This window comes from Trichoderma breve, chromosome 6 (assembly GCF_028502605.1).
Source record: "Trichoderma breve strain T069 chromosome 6, whole genome shotgun sequence".
Classification (NCBI taxonomy): Eukaryota; Fungi; Ascomycota; class Sordariomycetes; order Hypocreales; family Hypocreaceae; genus Trichoderma; species Trichoderma breve.
Window position 1 is genome coordinate 3,721,548 of NC_079237.1, and position 17,862 is coordinate 3,739,409.

Here is a 17,862-nt window from a genome sequence, read left to right on the forward strand (position 1 = left end):
CAATCAATAGTTAACCCTATAACTGCAGTGAATAGTAGTTGTCGGGGTTCATGGTCTCAGCATACTTCAATCTCACTCAAAACGTCAAGAGTTGATATAGAGGCAGCTTTTCAAGGAATCTCATCATTTGCAGCATTTCTACTGAGCTTACATAACTAATACAAAACAATACTCATCCCTCCTCTACTTGTGAAGCAAAACCTTGCTATTCACATCGACAATCTTAATCGGCGCCTTGTGGTTATGCAGCGTCACCTTGTTCACCAAGCCGCTGTTATCCCACGAAAAGTCCACAGATCCGCCGCCTCTAATGCGCATGCCTTGAACAGAACCGCCCTTCCATTCCGATGGAATAGCTGGACCCAAGATAACCGTGTGAATGGCATTGGATGCAGATGGAACAGGCAGATCAGTGATCAGCATGGCCAACACGGCGGCACTATATCCGAAATTGGCGTCGATCTGGAACGGCGCTGCTAGCTCGTATGGCCAGCTATTGCCAGAGGTGTACACGGAAAAGCCGTTGTTCGCATAGTTCATATCGATGGCATATTTCAAGTAGGTGTATCTGCAGCAAAGTATAAGAAAGAAGGCTGAATCGGAGTGGAATGGAAAAGATTAGAGAGACGGAAACTTACGCAATGTCGGTGTTGTTGAGCTGGGCCCAGCATGCAACTCGCCAGACCTTCTCCCAGCCAGTGTTCGAATCAGCCGTGCCGTTGCCTCTTGCCGTCAGACTAACATTGACAGCATCGGTGACAGTCTTGTTCCACATGTGCGTGCCGATGCTGTAGCCAGGATACCAACCAACAAGGTGAGAAAGGTGACGGTGCTCATCGTCGGGCTGATCCCAACCGATCTTCCATTCTGTATGGTCTTAGTAATGATGTTCTTAAGGATGTAGTGTTACTAGTGATGAGCGTACCTTGAATTTGACCGAACCAACCAATAATAATACCCGGAGAGAGCTTTGACTGTGTCTCCTTTACGGTCTCAAGGAAGGTGGCGTTTTTGTCACCGGAATCTTCCCAGCTGTCGATGATGTGGTCAAAGATTTCCCAAACAAGCTGCTGGTAGTGTGTGCAGCCAAATGTCTACTCAAGTTAGTGAAATGCCATGTACTGTGTAGGTAAAAACTCTTCTTACCGTCCAACCATGCTCAGGCGAGTTGCAAGGAGCAGCAACAAGTGTTCCATCGTTCGAATAGAGATCAGGCACCATCTCATGGATCCAGTATTCAGCAACCGATTTCATGAGCGGGTACCCAACAGTCTTCCACCAGTGCGTGTCGCGGCCGTAGTCATATCGGTCCCAGACATTTTGCACTGTCAGAGGGTAAGCATATGGTAAATAATCATCATCTGGATGCACTCACTAAGCCAGGCGGCGGATGCTGGGTAGTTGGACCACACAGCAGAGTTCATTTGTCTTCAAAGTGGTCAGCACGTTCATCAATAAGTACGGTTAGAATTCGAATTTGCTGGAGCCTTACCCAGTGAACCCGAATGTGTTGAGATTGCTGAATCCCACAAATCCAGGCGCGTCATACAGCAATTGTGCTGTCTCTGTTCCACGCGGCACCCACGTATCGACAATGAAATCCCACAGCGGTCCTTGGATATCACCGAGACCAGTTTGTTCAGTGTGCCAGTGGTTCCTATGGCATTACGGTCAGTTAAAGTCGGTCTACAGGCGAGTTCAACTTACATCTGAACATTGACATCAACGTGATAATCTGAACTCCAAGCCGGGAATTGATTCTCCGTCCAGATGCCCTGCAAATTGGGTGGCAAAGATCCATCTCTACATGAACCGATGAAAAGATATCTACCATAATCAAAGAGGAGGTTCTCCACGAATGGATCACCAACGTTATAGTCGTAGTTCTCCATCAGCGTCGCTGTCGGCACGGAAGCCGAGTGCTCGGAGTCTGGCAGACTGAGTGTGAATTGGCTGAAAAGCGTATTGTGATCCTTGACATGGGCGTTGTACATGCTGGTAAAGCTCTTCTTCTCGACGGCCTTAATGGTGGAGACCACAGCTGCTGCAGGATCGACGCCCTTGAAGGAGTAGTTACTGGCCCTGGTTCCCTTCTTTTGGTCATAGTTTGTTCCAGCTGCATATACCACTGTTACAGAGGTAGTTCTGCGATCTGAAGGAACAAGGAGTTCGTGGGCCGATGTGCATGTTGCTCCCCTGGGCCGGTTAAGAACTTGGGCACGAGCGTCAAAGATCATGCCAATGTCCTGCTGAGTCTGTCCTCTCAAACGAACTCCATTGGCGTCGCATGAAGAGTTGGACGATGGGTTACTTCGTTGGTTGTCCTGTAGTCCAATGGTCACGTCTGGCAGCGCTTTGTTGGACTGAATGTTGTAAGCGCAAACTTGGTCGGGAAAGGTGCAGAAAGTAGTTCTACACGATTTGTCAGTTTCTAGAACAATTGCTTCTTCACGAAAAGATGACGGTGCGTCAGGAGCGCCGTTTCGAGATATACGCACATGGTAAACTTGGCACCATTCGATGTAAAGACGGTTTGATGGATACCAGTTTCGAGATCCAGAGCGCGGTTGTAAGAGCTGTATTTGCTGACTCCCCCAATCTTGACAGTGAGATTTCCCAGAGTCTCATAGTTGCCATAATGGTAGTTGTTTGGATCTCCATATAACGCACTAATGTCTGTTGAGAAAGAAATGCATTAGCGAGTCCCGACATCTGCAATTAAGTCGAGCGCAACAAACCGTTGTTGATTTGAGTGTCCCAAATCGTCTGTCTAATGCCTGGCAGGGCAGTGTAGACTGGAGCCGGTGGGTTGGCACCAGTGTAGTCCTGTGGCAAAGTCAATAAGGCTATACAAACTGAAGTCGTTAGCGGAAGCAAGGATTTAATTGCTTACAGGGCTTTCGAAAGGACCTCCAGACCAAAGACTGTGTTCATTTAGGACCACAATGTCCTCTCCAACCAACCCAAGGGGCATTGCTATATTTGATCAACATTAGTTGCCTCGTCTTTGAGTGAACCGGTTTCCACACCAACCTCCAAGCTTTCCATTTCCCAGCGGATAAGCTGACATGATAATGTTGTCTGGGTCTGCCGGTTCAGTTGCCCATAGTTTCCTCGCGCTTGCGCATTGAGCGCAAGCAGCGAGAGCGATGAGCCCCGTCCGCAACATTGTGGCCAATGCTACTTTGTTTGCAGAGGCGTTGAGAGTGAAACAACTGTTGTGCCTTAGAACAACTCGATGGGCCATCCCGCCTTCTTAAATAGTTGCGATTGAGTTGCCCCATCATCGTCGTAACCATCGTGATCCATAACGATCCCAAGATAATGCGGGGTTGGAAGCCTAAACGTTTATCAGCGATCCCCATAGTAGCATAGTTTACTACATGAACACGACGATATTGGAGAAGTCGTTGAGCCCTTCATCGTGTCGCATCGTGGAGGGGAATTAACCGTCCCGTAGGATATTGTCTTATTAGACCCGACGGGTGTGAGCGAGAGAAACGCCATGCCATTCACGGCATCAGGTTTACGGCTTTGGGATGCCTCGCAAACCATATACTAATTGAAATGCAGAAAGTAGGTCAGTTGCACTGATCTCGCTGCGCCGGTAATCGACAGGGGCCAATCGTGGGGAAATGCTACTTGCCGACGGCAGCAGTGTTAGCCTCGGCCTGTTGGAAGATTCGTCTTAGTTGTGTTTTGAGAAACGGAGAAACCGTCAAATTGCGGATATTAATTTGGTCAAGTTTCGTAACTGAAGAGGTGAGATATGAGCTGAGTAGTGAGACCAGTCTCTCTTTAAAGAACACTTTTTGGGGCAACTGTTCTATTATGACAACTACAATGGCATCATCTCCCAGAAGATACCTATGCTTATAGCAGTTGTGTTGTCCTATTTTAAGTAATTTGAGCGAGGCTTTAGTGGCAGATGACCTGTAATTATGCGAAACGTTTTGTTTCATAGATCAGTTAACACAATGCAGTAACCTCTTCTAGGCAATGCACTTCTACTGCTGACCAAGCGTGTCATCCCTTTTCATAACTAGACGGTGCTCTAAACAAAAGATCGTCTTCAACGCTATCGGATATCGCAATCACGCATAGCAATTCGTTTCTGAATGCGATCCGGGATACGGTGCGGATACGGTACGGATAAGCGCTTATTTACTTTGCCATCTCCTTTTCGTGACCGTCAATCATCCGATAGATGACTTTGCTCGCAAGAGAATCACTATTTTCAAGTTGAACAGCGAAACTACTCAACTTCCGTCGGTTGGAATTGAAATGACATTCTAGTTTCATCAACGTGGTGAATAATTACTAGTGAAGCCGGTAGCTTGGCAAACACCGCATTGCTGGAAAATGAGTTTAGCTTCATGATGCTTCAAATGTGGGAATAAAAAAAGGGGTATGAAAGGGTCAGGTTTAAACTGGAACAAAGAAATATATATAGTAATATGGAGCAAAGGTGTAAGCTGCACGTTGAGCGCGGTCAACTCAGAGAGACTCCGGCCTCTATAACAACAGCCGACATCGGCTGATCCGGCTCTTACATACGTTACTAAGAACGCTAGACTTTATACGAGCACCAGTCTTTGTCAACCAGGAACAGAGACGTGATTTGTCGAGCAAACTTCGGCTGTCGGTGGATCTTATCAATCAGATAAGCCATCAGTTGATCATGGGTCGGAGCGAATTAATGTGTGCCGTAGGGAGTGCAGAGGCGCGGAATCAGCTGATGTTTCCAATTTTCGGCTTGTGATCCACGACCTAAAATATCGCAGCATCACGGTCGGTTTGGAGGTTCATCACAATATCGCCTACAGGCACCAATATGCTGCATCGAAAGCCGCGCGATGAAACGTTTCACACTCACACAAGCAACCCTATATTTATCGCTGCTTGCTCGTCTCTCCAACGCTCAACCCCTTTCCCCCAAAGATTCGCCTAAACTGTGCGTGAAGAGCTGTGAGAATTCCCTCAAGTCTGTGCGGTATAGCGATGTCGATCCAACAACATCACCTCGTCGACAGGCATGTCAAAGCCGCCTCGCGTTATCATCAGAGTATCTATGCCTTGATCTAAACTGTGGAGCCGAGACGCGCAACTCTGCTCTGCAACATCGCAATGCGACCTGTTATGCCACTTTCGGGAGTCCCATTCCGGCCTTTAAGAGAGATTACACATATGAAGAAATTGCCGGATTAACAAAAGTCGGTAAGAATGATTCGTTTGACGCTGGAAACACATCGCAAGAGGTGGTAATCCCGTCACCTGAATGGTTCATGTTGTGGTTCGATACCTTGGTATGTAGACTCATCTGTCGGCGCCTGTGTCTCTTCTTATACAATATTAACTATTCTTAGGATGCCGTAGAATACGCCCGTAGACATCATTATGCATATGGGTAATTCTTATTACGATCTGATGGTAATGAGACTTAGCTAACGCAACTTAGTATCGGAGTAATGGTATTCTGGGCTGCGGTGGTGTTTGTAGGCGTCGCGTACAAGATTCAACTTGCAATCTCTCAGCTTTATTGCAGACAGCACAACTTTGACTCTGTCGGAATCTGGACAGAAACCGGATCGTGGTTCAAGCGCAACATCACCATTCCCGCGACATTTGGGTACAGATGTGCGCAAAACGTGTGGTGGGCCACGATTCCACCGCGCATCCAGTCACTCACAATTACACTGTTTCTTATAATGAACATTGTTTTCTGCATACATGGCTATAGAATCATTGATGAAAATCTCTAGTAGGCCAATCCCCTCCTCACCAATGTTTCTAGGCGATTATGCTCATCATCTACACAGTTTTGACGGGCCAACTAGACAGGTGTTGCGCTACGTGTCAGATCGGACAGGAATAGTGTCCTTTGCTAATTTCCCTTTTATTTGGCTGTTCGGAATGAGAAATAATGTTGCCATGTGGCTTACCGGCTGGGATTTTGGGACATACAACAACTTCCACCGATGGTGTGCCCGAATTTCGACCCTCGAAGCCGTTGTTCATTCCATTCTTTACACTGTTCTTATCTTTATGAGTGAGTTGATGGAGCTTCCATTTATATGACTGACATACATATGTGGATACTAATGTTTATATAGACGGAGGCTGGAATTATTATGCATTTTGGTTTACCATGTGGTTTTGGAACGCCGGTCAAATCGTATGAAAGCCAAGTGCCCATGCTTGAAGAATGTTCTAACTCATCAATAGGCCACTATTGCTATGTGTGCACTATTAATACTTTCCGTCTATTGGATACGACGTCGCTTCTATGAAGCATTCCTCATCATACATATCGGACTCTCTATTCTTATCCTCTTCACAATGCTTGGGTAAGGCTACTACTTCCATTGTGCATGACATCGTCAATCAAGCTGACACAGCCATAGCCATGTTTCAATATTTAATGGAGAATACGATGCTTTGTTTTGGGTGCCTGCATTTATTTGGGTTTTTGATCGAGTAATGCGACTTCTACGAATCATCATATACAATCCTGGACGTTGGTCAACTACTGCATTGGCCAGCTACAGCGACTCCGCAAACATCATCCGTTTGACCATTCCCACCGATAATGCTCTCTACAAGATCCGATCCGGCAATTTCTTCTATTTAATGGTCTTGAACGACACGCGCTTTTGGGAGAGCCATCCATTTACTGTTGCATCGACCTCGGGCGAACTTTCACAGTCATCGGAGTACTCTGATGAAGAAGAGCCGCTTTTGACTTCACCGACGATTGCGACAGAGATACAACTTGAGTGCATGGCCTCTGAACCAAAGAAACAATACATGACATTTCTTATTCGGCCATATAATGGCTTCACTAAGCGCCTCAGGGATATGTTGGCTGACGAACAATCGAGCTCGAGGCCTCTTAAGGTACTAGTAGACGGACCGTATGGCCATACGCAACAGCTTCAAGAGTATCGGCAAGTCGTATTCATTGCTGGCGGATCCGGAGTTGTCGTTGCTCTCTCATACTTGAAAGATCTTTGCGACGAGATGAAGGCGCCTACCACAATCGAGCTACACTGGGCTGTCCGAGAGCCTACATTCGTACGAGATGTTCTTTCCAAAGAGGCCAAAAGTGCCCTTGACACAGGCAGATTATCGCTGCATCTCTACATGTCTTCAGTGAATGACTTTAGCACGAATGATTTGCCAAGCACGGTTGAGCGGCATGTTGGCCGACCAAATATTCACTCAGTCGTCATGTCGGCAGCATGTGGTGCTCAGGGCAGCAATTTGGCCGTCGTGGCATGCGGGCCTGCTAAAATGGCCGACGATTCACGGCTGGCGGTTGCCGATGCATTAAAGAATGGGAATCACAATATAGACTATTATGAGGAGAGCTTTACATGGTAGACGGCGTTATAGAATTGGTTATAGAATGGATAATTGTCTCAGATTGAGATGCTCTACAAAGTACTAAACGAAGCTGGGCCTCCGAAGTAGTATAGATACTGTGTACCGATATCGTTTGTGGGCAACAGTATGCTTTACGGAACACGGAGTCAGTCGCGCAAAAAAATACATACCTGAGAATTGAAGCTTTCACGACAGCAAAGATTAGGTACCGGAACGTAATAGCGCAAATTGGTAGAATATTCTTGAGAAATAGATAGATAATTATCGGTGAGTCTAAATAAACTGCGCGAATGATTACTTTACAAGTAACTGAGGGTGCAGGGTGCAGGGTGACAGCGGTTCATTTCCACGGACAGACTTGCCACGGAGAGAGTTGCTTGCAAAGAGCTGCTCAAGTCAACTGAAGCGCAGATTGAAAACTCCACTAATGCACTCCATTAAACCAATTATAGCTTCGGATCTCCTTGGAGCGGTGCTTCCGGAGAGAGTTGCCTCTAGACGGATGTTCCACAGACTAGTATCTCCGAACCTAGCATCACGTTCACTAATCCAACCCTATCCATTGAACCCTACCGCATAGTTGTGATGAGCGGCAAAGATAAGTTGTGAATAATAATCTTTGAGCAGATGAGTGAGCGCTTAACGTTTCCCATACAACTTTTGTCGTAGAATCCGGACGTTCTTGCCAGTTCATGGACGACTGCAAGCCGTTATGTGCGAGATGTGAGCGGGAGAAGCGATGATACTGAGGAGTATGCTTTCAGATTCTATAGAGTCAATGGAAACGCTATTTGCGAATATAAAAGCAGCGTTCATTCTTGCTACTGAACTCTTGCTTAATACATCGCATCTTCACTCAGCACTCCTATCGTCGCCAGCAATAACTTTTTACACTTGAAAATGTCCGAAAGCCTTGTTTTTATTACCGGAGCCACTGGCTACATTGGAACTCACCTTGTTGGCGATGTCCTCAAAGCCGGTCACCGTGTCCGCGTTGCGGTGAGGAGCCAGGAAAAGTCTCAGTTAATCGAGGAACTGTACCCTTCTGCTGCGGACAAGATCGAATATGCCGTCGTACCGGATATGTCACAGCCCTCTGCTTATCAAGATGCCTTGAAGGGTGTCAACTATGTTTTCCACTTGGCTGGAGCAATGGTCGACAAGGGAGTAGAGCTGGAAAGAGACTTTGTTGATCCTGCGGTCAATGGAACTTTGTCGATTCTTGAGTCTGCCAAAAAGGAGCCCAGCATCCGAAAAGTCGCCATTGTGTCGTCCTTTTTGTCTTTGATGCCCATGGATGGTGTTATGCGCAATCCTTTCCACATCAAGGGTATGTTTATCGGAATAACATCGCGAATTAGCCAATAAGCTAACAGTTCGATAGCCAATACCGGCGAAAAGTTCGCTATCGATTATAAAATGGCCTTCCCTGAAGGCTTACCTGGTCAGCTTCTCAAGTACCAGACAGGCAAAATTGTTGCCCACCAAGCTTACCGCGACTGGATCAAGAAGGAAAACCCCAAGTTTACCGTTGTAAGCGTTCATCCTTCCCAGGTGTTTGGACCTAGCCTGGTTCAAAAGTCCTCGAGCGAGCTCAGCGGAGTGAATTTCCTTATGTGGATGACTCTCCAGTCGGATGCTCCACTGACACCTTACCTGATGGTGGACGTTCGCGACGTCTCACTCGCACTGTCACGAATTATTGATGCCGATGTTCCCTCTGGGACTGAACTACCCATTACTGGCCCTCTTTACACCTGGAAGCAGTATGCTAGCTTTGTTAGCTCAAAATATCCCTCTTTGGCCATCAAATTTGCGCCACAGGAGGAGCCAACCATGACTATGGATAGGGATGTTACAGACAAGTATCTCAAGGTGAACTGGACTCCACCAGAGGAGACTATCACTGCATTTGTTGATCAGCAAGTTGCATTGTCATAAGGAAGAGGAGTGGGAGTATCCTACTTTTTGAAGTTTAGTATAGTATAGGTGACTATGAGCAATGCCAACAATAGATATACATCATCTTGACCAGAGTGAATAGTAAATTATTGTGGGTACTCATGACACGTGAAAGGAGATGTTAAATCTGATGGTTGCAGCGTAACTAAATTCCTATACTGAAACAACAACTACTTTCGCTTCTTGTCTATATGATGCTCTGTCTAATTCTACTTTTTAATTTCATGCCTGGCCAAAGATCCCGGTTTTTAAAGCAGTCTGATATTTCTCAGTTGAGTAGCCGACTGAACGCATCCACTCCTCAATAGTCTTGATGCGATTAGGGTGAATCTTGTCCAAGCGAGCATAGTCCTTGGTCCAAAGGCCCTTGTTACCACCGCTCTCTTGCCAGATGGTGAACCAAGGAACAAACATCTCGGCCATGGTCTTGAGTGTTGGGTCTTCATAGCCTGGAGATCCAGCAAGACCAATCTTGGTGTCTGGCCACGACTCGGCCACTGCGGAGAGAGGTAGAGGCTCGAAGCGAGCAGGCTCTCCAGTCACTGCGGTAAAGGCGGCAGCAATAGTGTTGCCGTTTACGTGGTCAATGCCAACACTGAGCAAGTCGGCTTCGAATTCCTTGGGGTGCTCAAACATGTATCGAGCAAACCAGGCGAAGTCGACCAATCCTACCATTGCCATAGCGCCGTCAGCCTCGATGGGCATGCGGAATACATAGACCCCATCATCTCCCTTGGCGGGAGACCATGTAGCAAGGTGGGACTCGGGATAGGGGCCGCTTTCAATGGCACTCCAGTTCATCTTATCGGTTGGCTGAGCCTTCAGGAAGTCTAAAAGGGCGATAAAGTTAGTACTTCTCCATGGGATGTCAGAGAGTTATGAGTTTCATACCGACAACCTTTGCCTTGCCGTCGACGAAAGGGACACGATACTTGGGGTTGAATCCAGACTTCTTGGACACGAACGGCAGAGAGCTGTAGACGAAGTGCTTGACACCAGCCCAGTAGGCAATCTCATAGATGCGAATGCCCCAGAAGATCTCGGCCTTCTCACCAATCGCGAAACCGTTGGTGTTGACGAAAACGGCGTAGACTCCCTTAAATGCAGCAACGAGATTGTCCTCGTCATAAGTGTCGCCTTCAACCACGGTGATGCGGGGGATGGCGGCAAGAGAGACGCTCTCCTCAGACTTAGCATTTCGTGACAAGATTCTGACCGAAAAGTCCTCATTTTTGACCAGCTCTCGGGCCACGGCAGAGTTTTGAGCTCCGGCTCCGCCCAAGATGAGAATGACTTTAGACATGGTGAATTCTTGATCTATCTTGATGTTGTTTGTTGTGTTGTGATATGTGTGTCAACCAGTTGGCTGATTGTATGAATTGCTGATTTGAATGATGGAATAATCTGAGAGGAAGACTTTGCCAACTCTTTATATATTCTGTTGCATTGTAAATCTTCTCGATCTCCTTTACACCGTTCACTAATCATTGTTCAAAGTATTTGAAGCCTCATGAGGTCACAAGTCCGACAGGCAGAGGGTGCTGCGAAAGCAATTATGCTCTGTAACCAACGATTACTGATCCCACCGTATTTCGATATAGGCAATTGCCAAATTTGTGAAGGCCAGTCCAAAGGCAAGAGATGCAATTGGATGCCCCCTATGTCATTATTCTTCTTGGGGTAAAGCGAGACGCCGCGGACTTTGCAAATTTTTGGAGGCAAGGGCCATGATAATGCCACTCAATTACTAAGATTTGGATTCATGAAACTGGCACATCAAAACAAAAAGATACTTTTGGTCAGATAATGCAACACAACGAAACACATTTATTGTATTCTTTCTCTAGTACTGCAATCCATTGGTCTGGCACTTATGAGTATGTCGCCGGATATGTCAGCGATAGTCCAGAGTTTCAAGACTGTGAAACTTTAGCCGCCAGAAAATCGTCACGGATTCTGCTGGATAATCGATAGGATTATAAATGTGGAGATTCTAGAATCAACTCCAAAGTAGAGCTACTCTTTGCCTCCAGCAGACACCATTAGTCTTGAGGTATCACTACTTACACCATCGCGGACGCCCCGCTTTTATAACCAGGGTACGTGCTACCGTCTTTGGAATAGCCTCTTTTAGTCATCTTAGTAATCTTTACGGCGGAGACTTTTCTCCTTGATCGCCAATCAGGATTGCAGCTTTATTGGGTCAGAAACCGACGCTCGGCTCGGAGATTTTTGGGCGCCTCTTCCATCAGTAGTCGGAATGTTTATAAAGAGAGCCGATTCGCCATGTCGTGATCAGCAGTGATTACAATTCATCCGTCTCTCGTGTTATTATGATGGTATATGTATATGTCCTAATCACCCAGCTTCTTGGTTTGCAACGATGAAGTCAAGGACCCTTCTCGAAGATTACTATACCTGCACTAGCCACGGAACAAGAAACTGAAGCCATTCTAATGATCGATATTGTCAATTGATCATGCAAATCGACGCATATCAGCTAATATCTGGCGACTAATATATATTGAGCCGTTCTTTTTGACGTGGATTTACTACACAAATCGAGTTCAGCACGACGACAAACATGACGGTGAAGATTAATTGACTTGGTAGCATGATTGGTCGAACCAATATTAAAGAAGCAGGAAAGGGGGTTAAAGTTTTCCAGAAGCACCAATATAACTTTGGGGAAGACAGAGTGCCCCTAAATCGCCATACTTGGAAGCGTTACCGTGGGGCTTGACAGGATTTTCGGGGGCAAATAGAGTTAGAGGTACCCTTGATTCTCCGGCATCATTTATAAGCTGGCCGAGTTCCACAACGCAACTGTGCTGAAGCTCATGTGTGGGCTAATTGAAAAGGACGGCACCATTCCCAGTCCTGCTAGGCAAGATGTTGCGGGTACACTTACACAGATGTCAAAGAGCCTTACTACGTACTCAGCCATATGGTTGTCCGAAGACAACAGAAAGAAGATACTGGAAAATTTTGTAACACCTCCTTCCAAGCTTCACCGCATTTACGAGGGAGTGGACCTTGGCGCTATCAAATTGAAGTAACCCGGATCACAAGAGGCGATTTTTAGTCGGACGAATTTGAGTAGATATCTATAGAGGAAAAATATGAAGGGTAAGGCTTGCCATAAATCTGCTAATCAGACCTGACAACTTCGTGGCCAGAAGTTATTATGATGTATTTCAAACTGTTCTTAAGGCTTTTTCATAAGCGTGGCAACCGCATCTTTCTCTGTGAGACCACTGATACCAATCCTCAAATAATTGGGATCGCTGTCAATCAGTTTGGCTGCCTCGCCACTTCTAAGCTCGTCAACATCCCAGTTACTCCAAATGAAGCGGCCATGCAAGAAGGCAGCGGCGGGAGTGGCGGCCCAAACACTTAGGGCAGCGGGCAAATTTTCTTCTCTACGAGTTAGCAGCTGAACTTTCGCTGTTGTTCAGGGAGGCGAGATAATTGTCTTGAATTAAAGGACCATGTTGAAAAAGCTGACTCACCATTATCCCAGTTAATCGGAGAGCTCTCATCGAATCCATCTGCGCGACTCATAGGCGTGAGAACAGCACCGGGGTGAAAGCTAATGATTTGCAGTTCTTCTGCCGTGTGTTCTTGGGCGAATTGCTGGGCGATGCCCAGGCTGGCGTTTTTGGTCAATCCGTATGACGGCTTCCCTGACAAGTGCCAGACATACGCGATCAGAGTGGAAAGATTGACAACATATTTTGGACCTTCAGACTCTTGATGATAGAATTGTTGAATCAGGTCAAAGGTAGAGCGGACGTTGATATGATAGTCGCCCCAAAATTCGTCCAAAGGCATGTCGACCATCTTTTTTGACGTTCCACCCGTTGCCGCGTTAAGTACCAAGACGTCCAGGATAATGCCATCTGCTTTCAGGCCAGAGAACAACTTTTTGACAGAGGCGGGGTTGGCAATGTCACCACTGCGAGTATCTACGACAGTGGGTGATCCAAGTTCTTTGGCCTCTGCAGTGAGCTTTTCACCAGCCGATTCCAAAACATCGGCTCTGCGACCAAAGATTATAATTCGCTTAGCATTTGCGACAATGAAGGCTTTGCTAATGGCATATCCAATACCAGAGTGGCCGCCGGTGATGAGGACTGTTCGGCCAGCCTGGCTGTTCTCTGGCCGCTTAGGGTCGATGGTTGGGTAGGCCGCCTTGCGGATGTTCTTGATAGATGGTAAGCCCATTGTTGTAATAATGCTTTGTTCTAAATGAGAAAGATCTCGTAGATGAATGCTTTGGCGTAAAAAGTACAATAAGATATCCAATTGGATAAAGGAGATGCTAATGGTTCAGTGTTGAGTTGATTATCCAGTTTCTAAGTTGACCTGGTTGACCATTTTCCAAGACTTATATACGAGAGAAGCAATGACACTGCTTGCAAATAATATTGTCTATTTACACCATTTGTAATTTACAGTCTATCTTCTCATTCTTGGATTTGCGTACCTTTGCTTACATGTATCTTGGATCTTTCGAGCAGTTCCAGTGCGGGGCCGCTCGTGGCGGACAAAATGTCCGCAGGTGTCGCTCCAAGAAAGTCGACTTATTACTTTACTGAATACTTAGTCATTAGAAACGTATAGTAGCAATGACATATTGACAGAGTAAATAAAAGCAGAAAACAGAATTATAAGTCGATTGTGTAATAATAATTAGTTTATATGTTATGTTGTTGACAGCTACGGAACGCACTTCAAACTGGCTTGACGAACACACTTCACGACACTCATCCAACCTAGCTTGCCTAACCACTATGAAGACTACGGCTTGAGAACAGACCATGGAATTATTTGATCTATAATAGCTAGTCCGTCATTGTTCACGATAGAAGGAGACCTCTTTGTCGATAGTTGCTGCATTTGTTACTAATGGGCACATTTGCCTTGCGGGATTCTTGTCCGCAAGGCCCCACTCCGGATGATGACAAACGCCTCCCACGGATTCCGAACCCGCAGGCTATTACCAACTTGATCTCTACCGTCATTCGTTATAGCCTCTTGTTTCAGTCAATGGACTAATGAAACATATCGTATCGTGCCGCTTGTTTGCAGCACGCGTGCGTAATGGAGTCGCATAACACATCCCGGGCGGACCTTCGGCACAAGAGGCGAGTCTCCTGCATTATCTGTGCCAAGGGTAAGCGGAGATGCTCCCGCCAGATCCCATCGTGCACCCGTTGCGCCGAGAAAGGCCTTGTCTGTCGATATCCTGCTCCTCGCATCTCCTATGTTCCTCCTGTCGAACTCGTCTTCTCTTCTGATGGCCCGCCGACGGTGTATCAGGACCTGCGCGGATCCACCGGCAACTCTGCCGGTTCCAGTACTTCAAGTGCTACAATTAACGGCAATTACCATGAGGAGCTCCTCGTAGATAGTACTAACAAAAATAGGAACCATTTCACCCAGGACTCCATTTCATTCTTGACTGAATCCCGTTCTATTACCACTGGAGGTGAACCTACATTGGCTCCTCATCTATCTAACCCGTGGTTTCTATCGCCAAGCTCCTGGGTTATTACAGACAATGCCGACTCCGTCCGACCTCGCGGATGTTTCAACGAGGAGGCACTTCGACAGTTTCCGGAGCATGCTATGGCTTGGCTAAAACAGTGGTCTGTAAAAGGCCATTGCCCTTTCATTCACTTGAACCAGCAGAAGACTTTCAACGGCTTCCCAGACTGCCTGCAAGATGCTTACACCGTTACCGCCGCATACACAAATTCCACGCCAGCAACAAAACAATTGGCCTTGCGTATTCTTCAAAGCCGCGCCGCACAGCTCGTCAGCAACTTTAAAGACGCACGATCCTTAGAGGACCTTGTCTTTGGTCCCATGACGGCCCTATCCCGCCTTCAAGCTCTTCTAGTATATACCATTGTAGGACTTTTCGACGGTGATATCCGCGCAAGGGGCCAGGCTGAAAGTAATCTCGATGTCATTACCTTGTGGGCAACGGAGCTCTGGGAGCGGACCGTGCTGGATATATCTCATGGTCGCGTGGCTGAAGACAACCCTAGCACTGCCGCCAATCACCCTCCGGACACGGAAAGTTGCAAGCAACCTGGAATGACGCAAGGGGTCGTGGATGCCACTGCGCCTCTGTCAATGGATCAGACCATTAGCACCACCAAGTACGACTACATGGGGCTTCTCATGGACGGAACAGTCTATTCTGCTTGGCAATCGTGGACATTTGCCGAATCGATACGCAGGACTTGTCTCACTGCTGGCATCACCCGCTCCGTATTTCGGGTCCTGCAGAAAGGGTGGTCCGATTGTCCTGGAGGCATAATCTTTACCGCAGCGAACGGACTGTGGGACGCACCAGATCCGCATATATGGATGAAGCGTGTTTCTTCGTCGGGGTTTTTGCCCATACGGCACACAGAATTGGAAACCTTAGTAGATCAGACAGATCGCTCCAAAGTGGATGAGTTTTCGCAAACCATTGTAATAATATCATTTGGGTTGGAGAGGTATGCACAATGGGGAGCTGATTCCAATCAACAGGAAACTATGTCTGCAGACTCACAGAAGTTAGTGGCATAATGATTCATGTAATATAGAAGTAAAATTGAACATAGTATCAACGTGTATATAGAATTAGAGAACGTTATATAGAGTAAACTTTAGAAATATGAAACTGCAGAAACAAAATTTGTTTATTCATATAACACCTCGTTTGCTCAATCAATATTTATCTTATTTGACTAGAGATGCAGACGTGGTATCGCTGAATTGCAAAACGATTCTGAGCGATACAGGGTAGCTCCTTGTCCTGAGTCGAAGCCATCAATATGCACTATCTGGCACTGTACCTACCTCTAGTACCATCTCTAGACGCGCCGTCACGGCATAATAAAAGACTGTAGATATCGAGATTTGACGTCGGGGATATTCTTTTCTTTCCCATTGGTTTCCTCTAATTTCTTCTTCTTCTCCCATCTCGCTGGATTTGGGAGATTGCCGCAATCAAACGATACGAGCCACTTAAAAAATACTCTACTAGGCCCATCATGATTCATGCATCACAAGTTCATCATCTTTTTGCCTTGTGTTGGTAAATAACTAGACTGTCAATCGTTGATCTAGACGTCGTAATTCGGTCAGGCGATACGGTGGCAAACCAGCTTGCGAGGCGTGCAGTTGAAGATTTGCAGCCATGTGTGCGTAATAAAGTGAAGAGATAAAGTTTGTATTAATACACCGCAGATCCACAAGCACCCCGAACTCTTTCATGATGAGACACGTGCTCGAGGGAAGCACTGCGATAAGCTTACATGGACAAAACGCCGGCTTACGAGAAGGAATGGTTGCAATGCTTGGAGTGGGTCGATCATTGGCCTTTGAAGCGTGTCATTTTAGTGGTTGGCTAGTTGAATTGGATGCCTCTTTTTTTACACTTTTTTCCTTCTGCTCCAGTTCTTTTCTTTTTGTTTTGCCTCCCGCAGGCGGCTGAGAGTTGCCAAGCCAGCAGATGAACCGAAGTCAGGTCAGAGACACCGAAGCAGTGGGCGAATGAGATGTGAAATCTCTAAATACTGGACCTCGCCGCCTTGGCCGTGGCGCTATGGAGCAATGAATCGAGTCTTGGCTGCGCCGTTGATCGCTTTCCGGTCACCGAAGCGCCGCACGTGTGCCAGGGTGGTGAGGAAATCTGATCATGACTGGTCATGACTGGCCATAAGCCCCGAGACGTGTTGGATTGGATGGGAGTAGACGTTATGCCGAGCTGCTAGTAGTTGGAAGCCTTGAATCATTCCCGCTGAGAGGCTTCTGAGCAGCAAACCAGGCCACCATTGTCACCCCGTGGGAAATGACACACCCCTGAACGGCTCCAACGAGCTAGCGCTGGACTGGATGCCAAGCTTAAATGCTAACTTTATCCACACTGAATGTAAGTGGTCAACCTTATTGCGGTTTAACTTGGGTCGTTGCCAGTCTTGGCAAGGCCGCAGACGAAGGCTTTGTTCCTTCGAGGCCGAGGCACGTGCTCTGTCGTGATCGAGGGACTTGAGCTGGTTTTGGGATAGCCTGTCTGATTCGACCCTGGCTATCTTTTTTTCGATAGCGGTGGTGGTGGTTAGTGGTGTTGGCCCTCCTCTCTGACGAAGCTGGCACGGAGATAAGGACAGACGGAAGATGAACAAAGACTCAAGAGAAACGGAGTCTCGACCGTCGCCAGATGGATGGGGAGATTCATCTGTTTGTCCGCTTCCCGGCCGCATTATTTGCATTTCAGGGCGTTCACGCGACACTCGGTCCAGCTTTGAGAAGATGGCGGCCTACATGGCCGGTTCGGGAATCTCTTGGCCGCAGCAAGTCTGCTCAGCCGGTGGATCCATCTCGACGAACAAGAGTCTGGGGGCCGCATCGATCTACCGCTGAGAGCTGTCGACGAACCCACGTGTATTTTCCCGGGGACGTGATAGGGAGACGGAGTGCGCGAGGCTTACCCTGCCACCAACAACG

The 17,862-nt window shown here is 47.0% G+C and overlaps 6 protein-coding genes across 6 annotated transcripts; 3 read left to right on the forward strand and 3 right to left on the reverse strand.

The window, feature by feature from the left end:
* Positions 1-183: 183 nt before the first annotated feature.
* T069G_10049 (uncharacterized protein) lies at positions 184-3,169 on the reverse strand (the record flags this gene model as incomplete). Its single annotated transcript, XM_056177259.1, has 11 exons — positions 184-568; positions 639-867; positions 926-1,094; positions 1,147-1,325; positions 1,376-1,428; positions 1,493-1,657; positions 1,708-2,412; positions 2,499-2,676; positions 2,739-2,826; positions 2,894-2,976; positions 3,034-3,169. The coding sequence occupies 11 exons, from the start codon at positions 3,167-3,169 to the stop codon at positions 184-186; spliced, it is 2,370 nt and encodes a 789-aa protein (XP_056025737.1).
* A 1,687-nt stretch (positions 3,170-4,856) lies between these two features.
* T069G_10050 (ferric reductase like transmembrane component domain-containing protein) lies at positions 4,857-7,383 on the forward strand (the record flags this gene model as incomplete). Its single annotated transcript, XM_056177260.1, has 8 exons — positions 4,857-5,306; positions 5,367-5,407; positions 5,459-5,506; positions 5,546-5,761; positions 5,820-6,049; positions 6,114-6,175; positions 6,226-6,347; positions 6,405-7,383. 8 exons carry the CDS (start codon positions 4,857-4,859, stop codon positions 7,381-7,383), a joined length of 2,148 nt encoding a protein of 715 aa, XP_056025738.1.
* A 903-nt stretch (positions 7,384-8,286) lies between these two features.
* T069G_10051 (NAD dependent epimerase/dehydratase family domain-containing protein) lies at positions 8,287-9,327 on the forward strand (the record flags this gene model as incomplete). Its single annotated transcript, XM_056177261.1, has 2 exons — positions 8,287-8,716; positions 8,771-9,327. 2 exons carry the CDS (start codon positions 8,287-8,289, stop codon positions 9,325-9,327), a joined length of 987 nt encoding a protein of 328 aa, XP_056025739.1.
* A 243-nt stretch (positions 9,328-9,570) lies between these two features.
* Positions 9,571-10,651, reverse strand: T069G_10052 (nmrA-like family domain-containing protein; the record flags this gene model as incomplete). Its single annotated transcript, XM_056177262.1, has 2 exons — positions 9,571-10,178; positions 10,240-10,651. The coding sequence occupies 2 exons, from the start codon at positions 10,649-10,651 to the stop codon at positions 9,571-9,573; spliced, it is 1,020 nt and encodes a 339-aa protein (XP_056025740.1).
* Positions 10,652-12,556: 1,905 nt separating this feature from the next.
* Positions 12,557-13,575, reverse strand: T069G_10053 (short chain dehydrogenase domain-containing protein; the record flags this gene model as incomplete). The annotated part of the gene is made up of 2 exons (XM_056177263.1): positions 12,557-12,795; positions 12,861-13,575. The coding sequence occupies 2 exons, from the start codon at positions 13,573-13,575 to the stop codon at positions 12,557-12,559; spliced, it is 954 nt and encodes a 317-aa protein (XP_056025741.1).
* Positions 13,576-14,454: 879 nt separating this feature from the next.
* Positions 14,455-15,939, forward strand: T069G_10054 (fungal zn(2)-Cys(6) binuclear cluster domain-containing protein; the record flags this gene model as incomplete). The annotated part of the gene is made up of 1 exon (XM_056177264.1): positions 14,455-15,939. The coding sequence occupies one exon, from the start codon at positions 14,455-14,457 to the stop codon at positions 15,937-15,939; it is 1,485 nt and encodes a 494-aa protein (XP_056025742.1).
* Between the last annotated feature and the right edge of the window lie 1,923 nt (positions 15,940-17,862).